This window comes from Coenobita brevimanus, chromosome 78 (genome assembly GCF_032717465.1).
Source record: "Coenobita brevimanus isolate Jiangsu-jjx chromosome 78, ASM3271746v2, whole genome shotgun sequence".
NCBI lineage: Eukaryota > Metazoa > Arthropoda > Malacostraca > Decapoda > Coenobitidae > Coenobita > Coenobita brevimanus.
The window spans coordinates 45,996,436-46,019,636 of NC_137031.1; the positions used below are offsets into that span (position 1 = coordinate 45,996,436).

The window sequence follows — 23,201 nt, forward strand, 5'->3', positions numbered from 1 at the left end:
TGTCTAATTGTTTACAGTCGAGTCCATGTATGTTTTATGTGAGTGTAAGTGAGGGTATATGTAAGTCCGTGTGTGTATGGCTGCACCTGTGTGTGTATGTATATGTGCAATTAAGTATGTTTCGGTACCTGTATATTTTTGATTGTCTATAGTTATATGTTGAGGTCAAGTTCATTTTTATTTTTTTTTTCTTGCAATCTTTACACAACTTTATCCACCTTAGGAGAGACTTTTCGAGATAGGGAATTCAGGTTTTACTATCGTCTGCATAATCTGGGTGTTCTCATAAGTTAAAGTCGTTTGGTAGCAGTAAGAATGAAGTGTATATATCGGATCCTTGTTGGTGGTAATGATGTACGAATGTGCCTTAAACACACGAGTGCTAACCTGAAGTCTGAAGTTATTACATCCGAAAAACCAGCTCTGTGCGTAGTGATTTTCAGTTGTTCAGAGATATATGACATCCTTTATCGTGAAGAAATAGCACCATTCAGAAATCGTTTGGTGGTACTGCCATAAAGACGAAAGAAGGGATAATCGTGGTAAAGGGGATAACTCTCAGGCTCCAATGACACTCGAAGCTGGATAAAAGCGTAATAATTAATGCTACGTCCAGGTCCCTAATTGTAATGCTGGGAGAACACAAAACAGGAACTAGTGGGAAATGAAACGTGTAAGATTTAGATTGACGCAGGTACACACACACACAAACACGGTAATCGTCTAAAACACTCTTGGATTTGATAATGAATTGTTTAGTGAATCAGGTGAGGTGAATCAGGACCGTCTGAAAGTAGGTCTGAACATGAAGAGCATAGTATAACGTCTCAATATCGTGTCTTTTTGGTACCGTATTCCAGCTGGCGCCGGTCGATTTTATTCAGGTAAGCGTAAGTCATGTTATCCTGAGAGTGTTAATAGTGATACCATTAAGCTTCTCAGGATGGGGACACCTCGTATCCTACTCCAGATAAAGCCAAATTGTCGAGTTCAGTTGCTTCAAGTGTAAACTGGGGACAGAGTACTGGAATATGGCAAGGAATATTAATATTATGAGTAGGCAGTTTAGACAGGTCCGGTGACATCCAAATCTGACAAGGACTGGGAATAGAAAGGATAGTTTATAGCATGAGAGTGACATGAAGGTAACTTGTCTCTACCCAAAAACGATGTACTGAATAAGAAAATCTGCGTGCACTCCTTGTTCTAAATTCTGCATCAGACGTTAAGGTTTTGAGAAAGTCCCTAGAATGAATTTGAGGAACAGTGAGAGAAGCAAAGAAAACATATTACTAATTATCATTTGGTGGAATAAGAGGAGAGATTGCTGGGCATGGAATCAAATGAAAGAATACATCACCATAATTAAAAGGCCGAAATGGTCTTGGTCAAGCCACGGCTTTCATAAGGCAGATGACAGGGAGGATATCGGGTAAGTGCCAGTCAAGAGGTGAAGTGATGCAGAAGCAGATATAAAATGAGACGTACAATAACACAGGCTAACAAGCAATAGCAATCGTTGTTCTGCAGTGGACTAACGCAGGCTGGTGATGAATATATATAGGTCGATCACACTGAGAGAGAGAGAGAGAGAGAGAGAGAGAGAGAGAGAGAGAGAGAGAGAGAGAGATGAAGGCTTAAGGATTTATACCTGTCGACTGCACGAGGTTCATTAAGGCAGACAGCCAATTACTGCTAAGTCCCAGTCTTTCCCTGTACTGTAACTTTCAATAGTCCATGTTATATTATATTCTGTGTCTAAATTACTCAGACTAATGTACTGTAGAAGCAAATTGTTCTCAGAAGCAAATTATTCTCACTGCGAATCCAGTCCTTTTGTCTTATTCAAACACTTTACTTAGTATGCTGGAATAAAGTTAAATTAATTATGATTTAAAGTTACACCGAGGAAAAGATATTAACGTTGAAGCAGCCTCGTACTTCCTCTGATCTCCATAACACTAGGCTGAGCTAACGCGTTTCTTGCCCTCCATTCCTCCCTCCCTTCACCTCCTCCCTCTCCATTTCTCCCTCCCTTTCCTTCCTTCCCCTCCATTCCCCCCTCCCTTTCCCTTCTCCCTCTCCTTCATTTCTCCCCTCCATTCATCCCCTTTCCTTCACCCACCCACTTCCCCTCACCTTATCCCCTTGCCCTCACCTCATCCTACCAGTCTCACTCCCTCTTTTCATCTTTCTCAGGTTCTCCCTTCATAGCCTCTCCCAGTCAACCTCTCTCTCCCATTTACCCATTAGTCTTCCTTCCCAGCAACCTCTTTCCTTCTATCCCGCTCCCTCCTCTTTCCTCGTCTCTTCTCTGCCTCTTCTCCTATCTTGATCTAGCCCTTCCCATCTTATTACTACCTTCTCCACTGTTCGTCCTCCTGTCCCTCCACCCCTTTCCTTCACTTCCTTGCTGTCCTATCTTTTTGCTCCTTTCCCCCTCTCCCCTCCTAGCCCATCTTTTTGCTTTCCTCTACCTCCTCCCTCGTCATTCTTCTCTTCTGCCCGTCCCTCTGCTTCCTTCTGCCTCTTTCCCCCTGTCGTCCTCTACCTCTTTCCTCCCTGCAGCCAGACTCTCTCCCTTCCCGCTCTTCCGCTCCTTCCTCTCCCCTACCTTGTAACTTCTCTTCACTCCTCTTCGTTTTTTCCTCCCTTCTTCCCCTCATGTATTTTCCTCCCCTTCATTAGACCCCTCCCCTGTCTACCCCCACCGCCATCTATTTCTCTCCTCTGAAATCAAGCCTCTCCCCTCCCTCTCTCCACCTACCCCTCTCCACTTCTCTTCATCTCTCTCAGTCCTTAACATACCTCTCTCCCTCCACTCCTCTTCATCCCTCTCCCTACCTCCCTCCCTTTCTCTTCTCAGCCGATCCCTCTCCTTGCTCTGCTGTCCCTGCCTTCAACTCACAAACTATTTACCGTTGTTATAACCTGCCTTGTACCAAACAGTCTCAAAAGAATCAGTAAGTCTGTAGCAGCTTGTTTTTATTGATATTCTTTACCTCCCTTTCCCTCCTCCCTCTAATCTCTCTCCTCACTTTTTTGTTTTTCTTTCTCTCTTCCCTCGCAACCTCTCTCTTCCCTCCTTCCCCGGTCTCCCCCCTTTCCCCAGGTCCCCCTCCCACTTCCCCGACCCCGCCGCGCCTGACTGCCTCCGCCATAGCACGACCGTCTTTGATCTCGCTCCTGGATCCTACACAGCCGAGTTACCGGATTATATACCCACTGAAGCAAAGGTTTTCACGAATATAACCTGACATTTTCCCCGACGAGTAGCTGCCGGGAATATAGAAAATCATGTATGTAAGGCATTTCGTGCTGATGACTGACAGTAGGTGCTCCAGTGCAACTCGTATTAAGTTTGATTTTTAATATAAACTTTGAATAAAATCTTTCATATACTTTATGGTCAACACACACACACACACACACACACACACACACACACACACACACACACACACTAGTGGTGTAATTACAGTCTGTATAAAATATCCAGTTTAAATAATTTCCTTGCTCATTACTGTGATCACAAATAACATACAGTAGAGTTTCCATTTCCTCGTTGGTTGCTGTGGTAAAAAAAAATATATCCCTTATATTTTAAAATTCGGTAGTACTGCCTGGCATATGCTGTAACTCGTTCTCTGTTTATCCCCTGTCAATACCAACGGTGGGAAATACTTGCTATCAACACGACCTCTCAAGTACAGCGCCATATGGAAGTTTCACACAGTGCTTGGTTATCGTTTCGAGTTTATACAACAGTGACTCTTACATCGTCTTTGCTACCCTCAGCATCATCATTTGCAGTCAGCTTCGCATCAGGGTGCCGCTTTCATAAAACTGACCTTGAACGAAAACATATTTTTAGCAAGGTGAGGTGGGAACATTTCTATCTACAAGAAATAAAAGATTTAAAATAATTAGGATGAATATAAATTCTGTAAAACTGTGCTCTATTTTTTTCCTACATACTGGTCTCTAAGCCCCTCGTTTTGATATTCGATACATATATGTACATCTATATCTTCCTATCTATCTACTATATATCTCTATCTCTATCTCACTATACATTATATATATATATATATATATATATATATATATATATATATATATATATATATATATGTATCATTGTTTTCAGCAATTGTGAATAAAACGAATAATTTTCTTGGTAAGATCTTCAGTATGTAAACGCAAACGGGAACACGATGACATAAGACTGCTGTAGTTACATAAGCCTCTTCTAGCACACTGCCTCCTAACTTTCAATAAGCCTGGGCGTTTTAATCACTTCTGGGAAAAGACGCAAAGGAAAATAAGACCCACACATTTTCTTACCTTAATGACTAAACGGGAAATGTTTAGGTTAAGTTGGGTGCTCCGTCTGGGTGGTTGCCAAGGTAACCTCGTCACCTAGAAGGCCACCCTTCCCTAAGAACAGATGTCCTGAGATCGTATTTTCGTTACTCAGGGAGGCTAACTAGCAACTCCTCGTTACTCTTTTATTTCTGTATGTGGCGCATTAATAATCAATGGGTTGTTTACGCACTAAGATCGACATTACTAAACCATAATTAACATACCAGACAATGATATGGTATAGTTGGCGAAATAAATTGCTCAGAAGGAGGTGTTAAGAATACTCACATGAGCCGATGAGACTGCGGCTATTGTGAGATTCCACGTAATGTTGTGTGAGGTGCAGCTTAGACCACAAGTGCTGTTCGTGTGCTAGGTGTACCACAATGAACAGCTGGGGAGAAGTGTTTAGCACATCGTAAGTTTACATGTGAACCCCCATATAAATTCTCTCACGATGGGGACAACTCTGTCGCTCTATTCCAGCTCATGCCAGGCGATTTCATTCAGCTGAGAGTATATCAGAGAGGCGTAAGAGAAGTGACAGAACTATTCATAAATATATCCTGCCTTCCTGCCTTGAGAATGCAGAAGAATCCAGTAATCCTATTAATTTAGTACCTGTAAATGCAATTATACTACATACAATTGAACATAAAAAAAAGACAAAAGGGATATAAAAAAAAAATACCCGCTAATAGCTGGTCTGCAATTGTTGGTGTCGGACCCGAATGAAAATTAAACTTGTAATGGATCCCATGTCGAGATAAAATGAGCCATGATTCAACACCGATCATTATTTCACTCAGTATTCCCGCGTCTTTCCATCTCTTCAAGGTTGCCTCCACACCCAGCAAGAATTATCGACAACATGATACGATTAATTTCCCCTCTTCAAGATCACTAATAATCACTTATCTACGGAGTTAACCGCAGTTATTCAATGATAATTTCTTATTTTGTTGTTTTATTACTTTAAAGGGATGAATTCCAAAGTGGAGCTTCAGAAACACCGGTACAAAGAAAGACTACACTTTCTGATAATAGTGCTTATATTTTATGTCCGTCATGGCACGCATTCTAATGATGAAAATATTATTAATTCGGATATATTGCACTGTTATAATTATTGTAGCTTTATTTGTCTGGTGAGAAGGATAGGAGGCTAACAGAAGCAGGAGAGTTAGGGGAAGTGGGAGAAGTTCGGAGAGGCAGGGAAGGTTACGTTAGGTGTGGTAGTCTGGGAAGTTAAAAGAGTATGGGAGTGTGAAGCATGTACAGTAGTAGGACGGTTGAAAGAAGCAGAAGTTGGAGGACGAAGGGAAAGTTAGGGAAAGTGTGGGAAGAAGTTTTGGGAGGCTGGAAGATGAATAAAGAACGGGAAGTGGACAGTGGGGAGGTTGGAGGAGATGGAGGAAGAAGCGGAAGGTTGGGGAAATGGAGAAGGTTGTACGGGGAGGTTGGTGGACATGGTTGAGTTATTTAAATGGAGTTTATGCACGATCACGATTAAGAATTTGCCAACACTTCCCTGACGACTTGGCTATGAAAGGTGCTACATGAAAAAATTCTGAGTGATAGTAATATGAAGCACACGACTAAAAAGTATGTGAAGGAGGGATATTCTTCGAAGTTAGGTGAGGAATGAGAAGAACTGAAGACAAAGTACAATGGTGCTAGCGTGTTGTAAGCCAATTGTAACTCGTGATAGTACAGTACACCGAACTACCACGTCTTCTGTGCTCCTCTCCGGGTCGGCAATTTTCGAAGGTCTACTTAATGATATGTCTGCCTGTCTATCAACGTACCTGCCCGTCTCCCAGCACACCTACTGTACTTTCCTACCCTCCCTCCTCCTCCTCCTCCTCCTGCATACCTACCTAACCACCTCCCTATTTACTACCTGCCTTTCTTCCAACCTACTTTCTTGTCTACTTCCCTACATGCCTACTTACCTGCCTTCTAACCTACTAATCTGCTTCCTAGTCTACATACCTTCTAACCTACCTATCTGCTTACCTTCCTACATACATACTTACCTGCCTCCCAATCTGCCTTCCCTACATACCTACCTACCTGCTTACTTCCCTACAGTCCTACCTTTCTGCTTGCCTATTAACATATAAACTTCCAACCTTCAACCAGCCTACCTCCCCACATACCTATCTACACAGCCTCCCAACCATCCAACCTGTCTGTTTCTCAGTTTAATCCTAAGTAAATATTTCCTGACCGATCTTGTGAGCGATATTTGAGTGAGTGATACTGATATGGTCGTTTTCAAGATGGACATGTCTCAGTGATAATATTCTGGACGTTGTAACCCGAAGCAATGGTGTAAAATAATATCGACTGCTCTGGGTGTAATCAATGACGTAATAAGTCAAGCCAACAATCAATCAATCAATCAACCAATCTATCTATCTATCTATCTATCATTTATGGATATATCTATCTCTATATTTACACTCTCCGCAACGTTATTTTCCAACCCTGTATTCCTTGTATCTCATGGTGTAAGGAAGATATCGGTCACTGTTCTTTTATGTACTGTGGAACATGAAAGGAGATGGAAGCAATTATTTCAGTCACCCCCCTATCGTGGAAGTTGAAAAAAAGAACTTACCGTACGTCGTAGGTGCACCATAAATATCTCAGCTTATTATTGGGCGCTTACTCACTTCAAATGCCATAAATTTACCTACTTTAATGTCATTTTTTAGCCTGAATATTTGAAATGTATTGTGCTGCGCGTTATCCTTCCCATTTTCACCCTCACAAGATTCCTGGCGGGCACACTTTCTGCTCCACTAGTGTTACAGTATCCTTCCTTTCTATGTTAAATCTCCACCTCTCCCCACACTGCAGTTGTAAGGTTTGTGATCTTTGTATCTAGGCAGTAATTCTCTCTCTCTCTCTCTCTCTCAGTAGCCTACACGCAGGGTACTTGACGCGTGTGTGCGTATCGTGTTCTTCAGCACAGTTGTGCTCAGTTAATGTCTACAAAACTTTCTCTCCCTCCCTCCCTCCCTCGCTCCCTCTCCCTCCCTCTCTCCCTCTCTCTGTCTGTCTCTCTCACTCTCTCGCCATGTACCCCACACCTAACATGCCTATATTGCCCCCAGCCGCGGTGTGTGCTGACCTGGTTGGTGCTGGAGGCGTGGGTGTGAGGGTGTGGCCAACCATCAAGGCTTCCCCGGAGACGCACGGCATGAGGATACTGTTTAGGCTTCTGCAGGTGAGATTGATTTCACTACTGCAGGTGATACAGGGCACGGGGCTTACTGGTGTTCTACTGGGGTCACATTTATAAAGGACCCTGGCCAATTTCTACGATAATTAATTCTCCATAAGAGTTAAGCATCAAGACTTCACAAAGACACAGGGGAAGAGGATACTGTTTAGGCTACTGCAAGTTTGGGCTCCGGAGAGAGAGAGGTAGTGCTTACTGGTGCACAGCTGAGGTCATATTTATCATTACTGTCAATTTCTACGATAATTAAGTCTCCATAACAACGATCAAACCTTCCTGGAGACACAAGGGAAGAGGATACTCCTTATTGTACTGAAGGTGAGACGGGGCTTAGGGTTCACCGGAATTTCTTCTTTTTGTGAGCTTGTCAGAAAAACAGTGTTGCTGAAGGTTACCAAACACCTGCTCTGTCACCTCTTTCCACCTTGAATGTTTTTATGTGCCCTGTCACTAGTGCGTATTGCTGTATACAGGGTTCGCCTGTTCAATGATGAAAATAAATTGAGACACTCTAGCTCGGGACACTAAAAAACAGGCTTTTCGTGCTTGCAAGTCTTATGATTTTCGTGACAGCATAACCCATCAGACACGAATGTACGACACTTACTCATATTCGGCCTAACATACGCCAGAGCCAGAAAATTATCTTTCTATGTATACGGCTACCTGTTTAGAAAGATGGCTTACGTATTTTTTCAAAAGTCACTGTTCCTATTGAATTTTGCGATAATTCGATGCAAAATACCGTAACAGTAGATCAGACATTATATAAGCCAATAATTTTCTCTATTTACCCCCATCTCAAGAACTGCCATTAAAACCATGCTGTCTGTCTGTCTCATTTAATGTTTGACTGTACGTAATTTCTTGCAGATTCACCCTCCCATCTCTCTCTCTCTCTCTCTCTCTCTCTCTCTCTCTCTCTCTCACACACACACACACACACACAAACACACACACACACACACACACACACACACACACACACACACACACACACACGCGCGCACATTTAATCAACATAATTTTGCTGTTCAGAACATGGCTAATACTATTATGGCAGGTTCATCAAACTGACTTTAATCCACATAAAAATTTTCTGGAAAAAAAAAAAAAAAAACTTATTAACTCTCTCAATGTCGGGACAGCTCTGAAATTCTGTTTCACCTCATGCCAGATTATTTTATTCAGCTAAATGTGAGTCACAGAAGCCTCAGAGTGTTAATACTGGAACCATTAACTCACTCAGGGTGGGAAGAACTCAAGTATTTTATTTCAGATTACACCAAAGTCTCCATTCTTCTTCTCTTTCCTTTTTTTTCCTTTTCTCTTACTTCTTATACTTTTCCTCTTCTTCCTCTGTGAATGAATGAACGAGAGTACTAATGTGATATACGTCTGGTCATGGCAAGTTCATTATTTAAGCTACAGCGTACCTAACCCCTTCAGTACTATGATTTCTGCTTTATTTTTATTCTTGTCACCGCCAGACGATTTTATTCAGCTGAAGAAACCAGCTCGTAGTGAAGGAGGTAGACACAATCTCCATTCACCCGTCAGTAAAAGAACCTATATCTGTCTCTCTGTCTATCTATCAATACTTTCTGCTGTCTTAGGAAGAATGAACGTCGAGAGATGGCTGTTGTCGCTATCGGGCTACAACTCCCTCACAAATGAGTAAAATCGTCCGGAATCTGTAGGAATTGAATGCTAGAGATGTCCCAAGAATGTGAGTTTTTCCTTCTTTCTTCCTTCCTACCGCTCTACCTTCCTTTCTTCCTTCCTTCCTTTCCTTCTTTGTTCTTTTCTTCCTTCGTCCTTTTCCTTCCTTTCTTTCTTTCCTGCAGAATGTCCTCCCTTGAAGCAACATCTCACGCCTTCTCTCCGGACAAAAATTCCTAACTTCGGCGAAATGTAAAGAATTTCCGAGCCAAAAAAGCGTTAACTTCGAGAGATAGGCGGCAACTTAACAGCATAAAAATCGACGGGGGTGGGGGGGGATATTCCGTCGCCTGTGATAAATGACGGAGGGAAAATATTATATCGGGATTGTTGCAGAAATTATATCGGGTCGTTGCAAAAAGGATAATTATTTGTTAATTGCAAAAAAATCAGGTATATGCAAAATTGACATCTGGTTCTTGCAACAATTTTATCGAGTTGTTGCAAATGTGATATCGGATTGCAAAAATTATATCGGGTTGCTGCAAATGTAATCGGATATTTGCAAAAGTGATATCGGACTGTTGTAAAAATTTTCATCGGGTTGCAAAAATTATATCAGGCTGTTGCAATTGCGATATCGGGTTGCAAACATGATATCGGGTTGTTGCAAATTATATCGGGTTGTTGCAAATGTGATATCGGGTTGTTGCAAATATTATATCGGGTTGTAGCAAATGCGATATAGGGTCGTAGCAAAAATTATATCGGGTTGTTGCAAACGTGACTGACATCGGGTAGTTGCAAAAATTATATAGGGTGATGCACAAATGATATCGGGTTGTCGCAAAAATGTCGTTGGGTAGTTGCACAAATGACATCGGGTTGTTGCAAATGTGATACCGGGGTGTTGCAAAACTTTTATCGAGTTGTTGCAAATGTGACAGTGGGTTGCTGCAAAAATATTTGGTTTTAGGACTGCTAGATGATTTTATCTGAGTCTGAAGAAATACCCATACTGAAAGTGTCAACATAAAAAAAAAAAAAAAAAAATATTGATCAGTTTCATCGTAATTAAGGTGTGTTTCTAGCAGAGGTTCTCAACCTGGGATACGCAAGGGGAATCTCTGGGGTACGCGACAGGCTTCGAAACACTGGGGTTTTTAATTAGTGGAACGCCTGTGTATATAATTATACAGTAAACACTGTTCCAAACTGATCCTATTACATGAGCATCTAGAATGTAAACCTCGAATCTACAGATTTAGGACTGGGTATGCATTAACTAGGATTAAATTAATGAGGAAATAGGTTTATGTCACATACCCTGGGAAGCCAAAATACATATGTTACACTTGCCTGGTTTCTATTGCGGCTGTTTATACGCGTCTTGTTCACGTCACGTACTGTATGCCACGGTAACTCCCTGCTCTCTCTCACTTCCATTCTTCCAACACCCTCCATTCTGTTTACACCTATCTGACGGTTTCCACTGTTTTTATATAGTGGTATTCAAAATTTTGCTTGTAGCTGCGCAGGTAAGTTAGTGGTGTCTTACGTAATACACTTTTTACTGTATATAGTGTGACAGTTTGGCTAAATTTAAGCCAAACATTTACAGAACAATTTTAGCCGCTTAAATGACAGTTACGGCTACAGTGTGGTCTTTGTTGTGTGGTGTATCTAATTCTAAGTGTGTGTTGCGACAGACTGGGGTTATAATCAAGAACTGTGACTATGTTCATGGCGTGGTGTGTGTTAATGGTGTGCCTACATCTAGTCTAGGATTAGGTGTGTGTGTGTGTGTGTGTGTGTGTGTGTGTGTGTGTGTGTGTGTGTGTGTGTGTGTGCGTGTGTGCGTGCGTGCGTGCGTGCGTGCGTGTGTGTGTGTGTGTGTGTGTGTGTGTGTGTGTGTGTGTGTGTGTGTGTGTGTGTGTGTGTGCGCTCATCTCTATTTTGCTGCTTTTACAGGTAATGATGGCATCCTCTAGATCTGGAAAGAAAAGAACTTAGAGTGAATCTTACATTAAATTTGGTTTCACGGTTCTGAGCAAGCAAGGCAAGGATTTGCCACAATGTTTAGTCTGCCATAAAACGCTTTCAGAGGGCTGCATGAAGCCCAGTCTTCTCAAACGGCAGTTTTCTAGCTGCCATCCTGAACTATCTGACCAAGACCTATCCTAATTTGAGAGGAAGGCGCTTCATCTCAAGCGTGCACGACTTGTCCGTGGTGGTCACGTGTATAAACAAAATGAAGCAAGCCTGCGTGCCTCATATATGCTTGCCCTGAGAGTTGCAAAAAATAAAAAGCCCCACACAATAGCTGAAACTTTGGTCTTGCCATGCTGCAAAGATGTTGTTGGCTGCATATTGGGAGAAAATGCTGATAAGAAATTGAATACAGTATCACTATTAAATGATACTGTGCATCGAAGAATGTGCGACTTATCTGAAGATATCAAGCATCAAGTCATTTCGGAGATCAATGAAGCTCCTCTAGGAATCTTTGCCATTCAACCTGACGAGTTGACCGAAATATCATCATATGCCCAACGGCTTGTTTACATCAGATATATAACAAATTCTGACTTTAAAGAAGAATTTTTGTTTTGTCACCCCTTGGAAACTACAGCAAAAAGGGTAGACATTTATGAGGCAGTATTCACTTTCTTTGGAAAAGATGGGCTTTCGTGGGAAAAAAAAAAATGGTAGGATCTACAACAGATGGAGCCCCTGCAATGCTAGGATGTCGGTCTGGTTTCCAAGGACGGGTTGCAGCTTCTAACCCTAATGCAAGCAAGCTTCACTGTATGATTCACCGATATGATTTATCTGTAATTACCCTGCCTCCTAAGCTAAAGTCCGTGCTTGACGATGTTGTAGTCACGGTGAACTTCATCAAATCCAGTCTTCAGAATACAAGGATGCTGCATCTCCTGTGTCAAGAACTTAATGCTGAGGAAGAGTCAATTCTTTTCCACAGTGAAGTAAGGTGGCTGTCAAGGGGTAATGTTGTAGCTCGAGCTGCGACACTAAAAAAGGAATTGAAAGAATTCTTTGGCAGGAACGAGAAGAGTAAAACAAGGAAGTTTGTAGATAAGCTGTCACATAACAAGTGGATCACGAAGCTGGCTTATCTATATGACATTTTCTCGCCACAACACAATCAACAAATCGCTCCAAGGTAACTCGGCAACTGTGATTGACTTTGTCGACAAGCTACGAGCTTTTCTGATGAAACTTGAGTTGTGGCAAGAAAAAGTAAAAACGTGTCGGTATGACATGTTTGAGAATCTGATTGAAAGCTTGGTGGCACTTAATGAAGATGAAGTGAATGAGATCAGTGTTCTCATCCAGGAGCACTTGACTTCTCTCAGTCAAGAACTGAATTCCTGTTTTCCAGATATCAGCGACTTGGACTGTCAACTCATTAGAAATCCCTTCAAAACTGTAACAAGATCACTTCCAGATGAATTGCAAGATGGATTCGTGGACCCTGTCAATGACTCATCTGCAAAAGATACTTTTCAAAGTTTGCCACTGGCAAAATTCTGGTCAGCAATGGGTATTTCTTACCCATTTTTGGCAAAGAAATGCGTGGAGAAACTTCTGGTGTTTCCTTCTACTTACCGCTGTGAGCAGGCATTTTCAGCGATGTGCACGATTAAAAACAAGTACCATGCACGACTCTCATTTCAGGAAGACTTGAGAGTTGCCTTTAGAGAGATTGTGCCTAGGATTAACTCGCTGGTAGCAAAGAAGCAGGCTCAACCAACTCATCAAATTCAGCAAATGTTTTTAGCACCACAGTCACAGTAACTTCCCTACATCAGTAACGGATAATTGTATATTGGTCTTCTGTTTTTGTTTTTCTTATATTATTGTTTTTTATGATTTGTAGCGCATGTGAATCATTTCCTGAGAACTTGCGCTATACAAATACATCATTATTTCATTCAACGTATTATGATCTTCACCATTATGTATAATACTAACAAGTATTCTATTGCTGCAGGGAAGAGTGAATAAGTTTAACTGTAACATACGAGTACATTCTCAGATAAATAAAAATAGCAAACTATGCATTTTATATTGTATTCCATGTTATGGGTGAGAGGTACTTGGCCACTGCCGAAAATGTTCAAGGGGTACATAGGAACAAAAAGGTTGAGAACCACTGTTCTACAGGAAGGGGAAAAAATAAGGAAGAAGAAAATGAAAAAAATCTCCTCGTGTCTCTCGTCCTTTCTGTATGAACATATCTTGGAGTCTTCAGGAAAATTATTATCACTGAGAAAAATTATGTTCATCTATCTCTTTATCTGTCTACATATCTGTGTCTATTTATCTATCTATAAACTCTATAAACCGTTAATTCAAAAGATACAACAGTTTCGGCCTGAGGTTAATGAGTACCTTTCCATATCTGGGTATAGTTATTCCCTCTGAAAACTTTACATCACTGTGAAATCAAAACAAATTATTGTGTTACACTGTGAATCTCAACACAGTAACGTAAGTTAATCTACACTCTCTCCCCTCATGCGAAATCTCAGCACATAGCATAACTCACTATACCCCTCCATGGGAATCGCAGCACACTTACACGTAATTACACTTTATCCTTTCAAGATCAACTGGGAGGCTGAGGAGTTGAAAGAGGGTGACTGGGTGGGTGTGTTCAGACAGGACCCCCGCCCCCCACACATGCGTCCCCCGCCCCCTCCCTCCGCCCTCAACGCCACCGCTACGCCCGTCCACCACCACTACTGGAGGATGCCCCACCCACTCTACTGGGACACCCCATACGCCACCAGGGGCACCGTCACCACCAACCTGACGCAGCCCAGGGTCGAGGTGAGGTGTGGTTGGATTAGGCTGGGTTGGGATGGGTTAGGTTTGGTGTGGTTAGGTTCAGCTGGGTTGGGTTGTTGTGGTTTGGTTAGGTTGGGTTCGGTTGGGTTGGGTTAGACTATCTTTGCACAGTTTTTTAACGGTACATATTAAATGCTGAAATCAGATTCATGTAAAAATCATAATGTGTATGATGTATGGGTTTGTTGCTTGACTGCTTTTGGAATAAATAGAACAGTGTATGACGAAACTCGTAACGCCATTACCTGTGCATAGATATAGCCCATCAATTAACAAATTGCCATAGCAGTTTATTTGGGTGTGCTACTCTCAGCTATCAGCAATTATCCCAAACTACAAAAGTTCCCACCAATCCGTGTATCTATGATATTTTAGTTGCATGTGCAATTTCTAAGTCTAGACACAGTGAAGCTTAGAATGGTTGTAAACATGGGGTGCGCATTATGATCACTGATGGAATAATTTTACATAACTGTGCGAGTGACCTTATTTATTAAAGTTAACTGCTGTCGATTCTGATTGACGTCATATTTGTTAGTCAATACCTACCAGTCAATAAAACAGAATGGCATTCACTATGCTGCTATTCATTGTTCATCAACAAACCATTACTCTTTCGTATGATCGGTGTGCTGTCGAAAGCGTATCAAGTCAAGAAAAGAAAGCACTAGACTTGGCGTCAGACTCTGCTCTTCTTTGTACCAGTCTTTCATTGTATCTTTGGTTGCGTGAAATTTTATGAGCCTTTGTCATGCTGATGTGAGTTTCCTTGAGTACTAGTCAGATTTAGCATCCTGTGTGTCTACACTTCCCCATCAACTAAGCTGAAAAAGGGAATGGATCTTTGTCAGATTAGATTAAACAAGCTGTAGTGCTGTATTCTAGTGTAAATCTCTGCTACAGTCCAACATGCAAGATGGCGAGATGACAATTCCCGGCTAAAGTTAAGGTAGACAGTACAATATATTTTCTCGGCACTATATTTCTTGCCCTTTCACCCCTCCACCCATGTCTTACCCCTTCGCCCTAATATCCTGATAATTCACCCTCTCCCCCCCACTTCGATCTGACGTCCTTCCCGCCCCCAGCTGAGCGTGCTAACCAAGGGCGGGTGCGTGGGGGTGTACGTGGGGTTCGTGAGGAATGGAGTGTGTGTGGCGGCCGAGTGTCTGTCTTCGCACCCCAGTTGGCTCGCCGATAACAGGTAATCTGCATATACGCACCTTACCCTGGCTGATGTCGTCACTGCCCTCGTACATCATATCCTGCCATCCTCATATGTCGCTCCTTGCCATCTTCATACGTCACATCTCGTCATTCCATACGTCAGATCTCACTACCCCATCAGATCTTTTCCCCTCGTCACCTCGTCAGATCTCATAGTCCCATAACATTTCGTCACTGCCTTCCATCACATTTCCTCACCCTACCACACATCAACAAAAATTAGAAACGTAAGATTATTCAAACAAAGAAACAACACTGGATTCTATACCGCTAATCTTAACCCTTTCAGGACTTGAGGAATTTTAACTAAAGTATTTTTGCCGCTGGTAGACAATTTCCTCACCTGAGAGTCCCTGGTTCGATTCCCAGCATATTGGTAATTTATCAGATTAAAAGTGGTTCTTTGTCACCTAAAGGTTAAAGGTAATCTCCTCGAACCGTTCAAGGGCGCAAAAAAAAAAAAAAATGTATTAATTCCTGTAATCAGCAAGGGATTAAACTGAGATTAGGAATGACCTTTCGTTGTTCAAAAATTTAAAAAAATAATCACTTCAGGATGATGGATTCTTTTATTCTCCTAACGCCGTTTCATTTTCCTAACCTGTGGGAGATATAATTTTGATTGGGAGACATTTCGTGTGTGCCTGGAAATCTAAGTATGGTCCGCGTTTAGGTTTCTAAATCCTAGCTGTGACTGACATGTAAATGGGTTGCTAATGCCATGTCCTTTCATATGCCTGAATATATTCGCACCCAGTTACTTTATCCATGACATAAACAGCCTTTGATTCGCATAACTTAGCCGTTACAGCACTTCCACTTTCACAGGAACTGTTCTCACTAAAGGCATTTCTCCTCTGTTCCTATTTCGCCAGCACTGGGATGGGTAAAACTATCGCTAACCCTGCATGTAGACGGTCCAGTCTTAAGGGGAACCTCATACTTGTATTACAGTTAAAACTACAGTCACATGTATGGTTAATGAGTTAGGGCAGATGTGTGATACAGGACAATGGAAGGTAAAGTTTGGGAGGCTCTGGTATGAAACAGATTGTAGCTTACAGCAGACGTTAGTTGGGAAAGAATTCGTGCACAAAAATCAGAACGCCAGGTAAGGTAAAAGTCTTTAGAGAGTGTACGTGAGAGTTCAGGGTGAAAGTGGCTGCAAAATTGACCTCGTGGAACGTAAAAATAAAGGTTGGAGTGGAAAATCAAGGTTCTCCTGGTTCAGGATGCCTTGTTACGGTGAGGAATACCACATTAATTCATCAGAACTCTTAACACGGTGATGTAGTTGTTGTGGCTCCAGGCTCATCTGACACGTAAAGCCGAAGGACTACAGGCTTACAGTATATTGCTATTTTCCACTGGGGGCTGGGAAGTAGCTGAGGGATGTCTCAATAACCAGGCAGTTGAGCCACCCGGTTATATCAGTGTCAACGCATGAAGGCGTCTCTCACAAGTACCTAACAGTGTTTGCACATACGAACAAATACTATAGTTTTAGCATTTCTCTTGCATGTTTAGTCTCACACATTCATGCCTATATATGCCTCATCAATGAACTTCATTGGAGCTAAACATGGTCATAACCTGATATTCTGTTCAGGTATTTTTCACAACTCAGATTTTCATACCACATTGACTGTAATAACTACATACAGAGGACATTCAGGAATTAATGCTCTGTGCTTTATTTAATGCAGCGCTGGTTACTGTACACATGAATGCTTCTAATGATGTGGCGCAATTTTCCTCTCAGTGTATGGTCGGTGCCTTTCAGAGTCGTTCCCTGACATACGAAATACTTATCAACATATTAATCTTCGCCTAAGGTAGGAAGATAAATGAGCAATGCAATCACGAAAAAAAAAAATAATAATAATAACAACCATGGACAGTGTCACGAATGAAAGTCGCCGACAATCCCCCGCCAGTATCACGTAAACAAACATTTCTGATTCCTCCCCGAACGTCAGATACACTTTTTTATGGTGTATTTCCTATTGCTATCTCTCCCATATATAAATTATTAATGAAACTACACCTCAGAGTGCATAGGAAAGTGTCGGCGAACTTCTGATAGTGACAGAAAATAATCTCGCTCTACTATACATCATTCACTTTAACTTGGTCCTGATTTTCGTCATTTTGCAGCTGATCTCACGTTGCTCAGTGCCAGAAAAAGACAATACTATGGCTCTACATCCTTTACATAGCACTTCTTCGTGTCTAGCATCGTATTCTAGCGTTCATCTTTACCCACAACTCAGCTTTCAAGATGGAGAGATTGCAATTTTAGGCCAAGTTAAAGTGAAAACAGTGTGGTTGCTAAGGTAGTTCTTAACCCTTCAGACCGGTCAGTTTTTAGTTCATTCTTGTTACCATCAGAAATTTCATTCAACTTCAGAGATTTTTCGAATTGGAGAGGTTAGAGAAAGTCTTCAATAAAAATATCCCAGAGCTGATAAGATCATATGAAGATAGAATAAACCACTTAAACATGTCACCAGGCTGAAGAGGTTAGCGCGCAGTTTGGAAGGTACTGGAGAGAGAGAGAGAGAGAGAGAGAGAAAGAGAGAGAGTGAATCTACTGTATTAAATTTGTTGCTCTCCAAAAACTTAAGCATTTCCCAACCTTCATATAATAAGCATCGGAGCTTCATACACATATTTTCACGATCGAGAGAGAGAGAGAGAGAGAGAGAGAGAGAGAGAATCATTCAAGGTAACTTATTTTCCTCTAACCTGCTCTTACCTAAAAACAGATTAGGGATATGGTTTGTAAATTCGACTGTTGCGTGTCGTAGGCTGCAGGAAGAGTTAGCCTTAGAAAAATAATGTTGTGTGCCTTAATGACTCTCGTGTAGTTGGTAGGCATTAATCTTAGTTTTCTTTTGTTTTCTTTAAGTTTAGTCATGAGCCATTTTTCCCCAAAGTTTCAATGAGTTGTGCTGCTATAATGAGAGAGAGAGAGAGAGAGAGAGAGAGAGAGAGAGAGAGAGAGAGAGAGAGAGAGAGAGAGAGAGACCCAAAGCAATCACAGAGGAATATGATCAATAGGTAGTGATAAAGATCTGTGAACAAATAGGCATAAAAGTAATATGGACTGTTTGGATGAAAAACTGGTTAGGAATGATTAAGGTGTGTTTGGTGTTACAAGGATGTGTGTTAACAGGAGAAAAACAGCATGGTGGCATATGGAAAAGGGAAGAACAGAGAAGAAAAAAATAATGGTCAGATTCACCAGGCATTTGTTAATAGTTTCTACTCTTGTTTTCATCTGTGTGTGTGTGTGTGTGTGTGTGTGTGTGTGTGTGTGTGTGTGTGTGTGTGTGTGTGTGTGTGTGTGTGTGTGTGTGTGTGTGTGTGTGTGTGTGTGTGTGAAAATGGATTAGGATGATGAGGACGAAACAGGTTTTAGCCCATTTACGAAAATAGATATGCAACAAGGAAACCTGTTTGTTGTTGTTCATAAGGCCAGTCTGAAAAAAAGTACACTAGACTAGTAGCATTTTTTGTAGTGTAAAGAATGCGGGAAAAAAACCTGATCACATTCTTCACTTAACTATACCCCAGAAGAGCTTTCACTTGCTATAATTTCTGTGATGTCATGTGTGAAAAAAAAGTAAAAACATAGTAACATCATGCCTCTCATCAGCGGCTGGGATTATATCATTTTTTCCCCTCAGGCTTCCCCAAACTTGTATTAAAAAACAGATCGGGTTACCTGCCTATTTTATCCGATCTCAGTTTGGTGAATAATTCCCTTTGTATTTATTTTCTTTTGCTCCACCTCTGGCTGACACTCATGTACGTAGGCTCGTTTTGTTGATGTTGATTAGGCAGACCAATCTCTCTCTCTCTCTCTCTCTCTCTCTCTCTTTACACGAACACATGACCTGTCCGTGTGGAAATATATAAAGTTATTTTTCAAGTTATGAGGAACACACTGAGGTGGTTTGGCCATGTGGAGAGGATGGAGGGTGAAAGACTGACGAAGAGAGTGTATGTAAGTGAGGTGGAGGGGGGAAGAGGGAGGGGGAGGCCGAGGATGAGATGGAGGGATGGGGTGGAGAGGTATATGAGAAAGGGGGGTGTGAGTTGGGAGCAGGGCGGTGAAATGGCAGGGGACAGGGCGACTTGGAGGCGATTTGCTTGTGGCCACCCCAAACGGGATTGAGGCGTCTGGCAATAGATTGATAGATTTTTCAAGTTCACGTAAAAGACTCCTGTCAGTCCAACCACTTTAGCGAGGAGGGAGCCACACACACACACACACACACACACACAGGGGCAGAGGGGAGGCGCAGAGGATTCAATGGGTTAATTCAAGTCAGGGGTAATCAAACTGGCCTTGCACGGAACCCCATCGACGCAATCACAGCCACTGCTCGCTCCAGGGCCAGCATTTCCAGCTGCCTTACCTTGGAGGGAGCGGGGGGACACTGGTACAGGGGAACACCGAAAAATACACATCTCAGGAGTGTATTCTTGTGACATTAGGATTCTCTCTACTTCCTGATCAGTGTCACTTATGAATACGATAAAAGTCGCGGACATAAACATCGATTCGCTTCATTGTGATAGAAGCGAACAACGACTAACGAAATTCAGTGATGCTATCCTTGGAACCCAACGAGATTTTCAGAATTGTATATAAGATTTACGTAACTGTTCGGCTAAATGTGGAGTTGTGCTATTGTCTGCACCCATACTGAACGTTAATGATAACTTGTACAGTTTATTCGCAGTCCAGTTTGGTGTCTAAAGGGTAAGTTAAGCACGAAAAAATCAAGATGTAAACAAGAAAAATAAGTCACTGTGGAGGCGCTGCTCACGAGAATGCTCCCTAAACTGACGAAAACACAGTGCTCAGTTTGCAAGGTCGACAGGCATTCAACACTCACGCCCACAGCCACATTAACACATTAGTATGAGTCTTAAGTTATATTCCTGCTCTTATAAGACAGTTTTATATAGCTCGGGAGGAAATGTCTTAATTGGAGGGGTTAGATATAGCCTTCAATACCTCTTCAAGCTGGAGAGGGACGCCTTCATGTGGTGGCTCCGGTATAACCAGGTGGATCAACTGCCTGCTTATTCAAACGTTGCTCAGCTACTTCCCTATCACCCCAAATGTGGATAGTGTACTGCAGAAGAGCAATTTAAGCCTGAAGTCCACTAGGTTCACATTCCAGATGAACCTGGGCTATAACAACAACTACTTCTACTACTACCACCACCACCACCACCACCGCTGCTACTACTACTACTACTACTAATCCTTCACATCATGGCAGGTTTCCTATGCTGAATATAATTATCTTTTAGCAGCAGGAGTAAACTGAATGTCAGAATATTTAGTTACAAAATACAAAAATGTTTCGTCCTTCAGACTGATAAAATGAAAACACCTCCTGGACAACTGATCCCTCGAGCCATAAGTCGATTACTGTGCTGGGGCTGGTGTGAAGTTACCGTATTTGATGTACCCTTGCATCAATACCTTTTCGCCAGGAATTTAAACACATACATAATACTGGAGAGATAAACTTTAATGTATTTGGATGGACGGAGAGAGAAACAATGGGCAGAGAGAAAGGGTACAGGCAGAAGATTAGGAGGGAGGGAGGGAGGGAGAGAGAGAGAGAGAGAGAGAGAGAAAGAATAATGTTGAGACTAACACAGTGAAGATAATTCTAAATCATACAGAGTTAGGAAGCACAGAATTTGTTAAAACACATAACGGCTCATTTGTATATACATTTAATTGATACTGTAAATCACTATCCAACAACTCTCTCTTGTCCAAACATATTCTCGAAGGCAAAGCAAAATAAAGAACGATGTAGTGTACGTGATTATTGCACAGAGGGAAGCATTAATTGAAACAAGTGAAGCATGGGGATTAACCACACACACACACACACACACACACACACACACACACACACACACACACACACCTCCCACACACACTAATTCATGCCTGCTTTGCAGTGTTTATACTCCGTAAGAGAACTGAAGCATGTTTCACTTGCAAAGAGAAAATACCACAGGCCCGACAATATCTAAATATAGAAGAGTAATTGGTGTGGAGGAGGAACAGGTCAGGCAGAGAGTGGATGAGAGAGGTTGGATAAAAAGTAAGCAAGAGGGAAGGGGAATAAGACAGGGAGAGATAAACGTAAGGAGGGAAATATATGCAGAGAAGGGGAGGAAAGAATAGGGTGCATCGAATGGCAGAGTGGAATGGGGAAAAAGAAAGAAACAGATAGATGGGTAAATAGACAGATAGATAGGAGTATGTGCGCCTTAGTTCTTGTAATATTACGATAATAATTTAACAATAATAATAATAATAATAGTGACTTATAAAAAGTAAGATCACCAGAGAGAGAGAGAGAGAGAGAGAGAGAGAGAGAGAGAGAGAGAGGGGAAGTTAACCTCGTCAGCTGAACAAACACCACGCCAAAAGAATTAAATTATGTCCGGTTCCCTGGATGTAATGTTTTTGTTGCGACTTTCGAGCTCGTGTGATTATTTTACCTGGGCAGCTTTTGGAGTGTGTAAAATCCTGTTCAGTTAACGAATTTGACTGTATGCTGAAGACACATAGCTTACTCTTATTTTATACTGACCAAACTAATAATCTATTTAGCACTTTCGTTCTTGAGACAATTTGAGTATTTCATTTCATCTAACGTCAGACGAAATTCTTTTACTAGCGCTTGGAAAATGAAAAAAGAAAAAAAAGGCACAAAGGAGAAAAACGTGCTTGCCGGGGGAATACTGACACGCGAGGGGAAAAAGCTCGGACACGAAAAAAAAAAAAAAAACAGCGAAAAAAGAAAAAAAGAAAAAAAACAGGGGGCGGGATGAAAAAGTCGCCGCTGCAGGGAGAGAACATTATACCAAGACTGCAAATTTCACCTGATGAGCCACGTGCATAGAACAAAGCAATTCCACGGACCCTGACGATTCTGCTTGTGTAAGGGTTCTGTAAGTGATGAGGAAATTACGCTGATTTGAGGTGGTCGTTTGGTTACTTCGCTGCGTTGTGCTGCATTCGCCGAAGTTTACATCAAACGAAAGTCGGTACCATAACTTTTATATTGCATTAAAGCCAGGCACGACTAATATAGATTTGATACTGGTGGTACTACTTCCAAGAGACTTATCACTTCCATATGTCTGATAAATAAATGACTTCGATTTAGTGCGAATATAATCACTGTAGCTTATAGTAGCCCAAAACATGATTCCTAAAGAAACCAGAACACATGTGCATGCATTACTTATTGTCATATTAGCTCACATTTCCATTCTTGTGCCAATAACATTAAAAAAAAGACAAGCTGTCTCTCTATTAGCAGTGTGTGTGTGTGTGTGTGTGTGTGTGTGTGTGTGTGTGTGTGTGTGTGTGTGTGTGTGTGTGTGTGTGTGTGTGTGTGTGTGTGTGTGTGTGTGTGTGTGTGTGTGTGTGTGTGTGTGTGTGTGTGAAAGCAGGGGCAATGGTTTATTTTTACCAAATTTCGTAAACTACTTGTAAATTAATTGTGTTAGAAACGCTTTACTAGATACTGTGTTAATCTCACGCGTTTAAAGATATATTGCTAAATCCTACTTTTCCTCATCCGTACCTCGACAGTCCCCCACTCCCTCAACCTAAACCCTATCCTCGTAGTTCTAGACTTACCCCAACCACCCTCGTACCCTTGTCAGTGGCGGTTTGGAAAGAGAGTTGATGGACATGGGGTTTGCATTTCGCGGAGAGGAATGTCTGACATCACTAGCTGTAACACGTAGAAAT

General features: G+C 41.7%; 1 protein-coding gene across 1 annotated transcript in view; it reads left to right on the forward strand.

The window, feature by feature from the left end:
• LOC145408831 (uncharacterized) overlaps positions 1-23,201 on the forward strand; it is a 39,099-nt gene that overhangs the window by 12,104 nt on the left and 3,794 nt on the right. Inside the window, exons 2-4 of the mRNA XM_080279474.1 lie at positions 7,494-7,606; positions 13,916-14,140; positions 15,247-15,362. Coding sequence (XP_080135600.1) covers positions 7,494-7,606; positions 13,916-14,140; positions 15,247-15,362 — 454 coding nt within the window. The remainder of the gene's footprint in view (positions 1-7,493; positions 7,607-13,915; positions 14,141-15,246; positions 15,363-23,201) is intronic.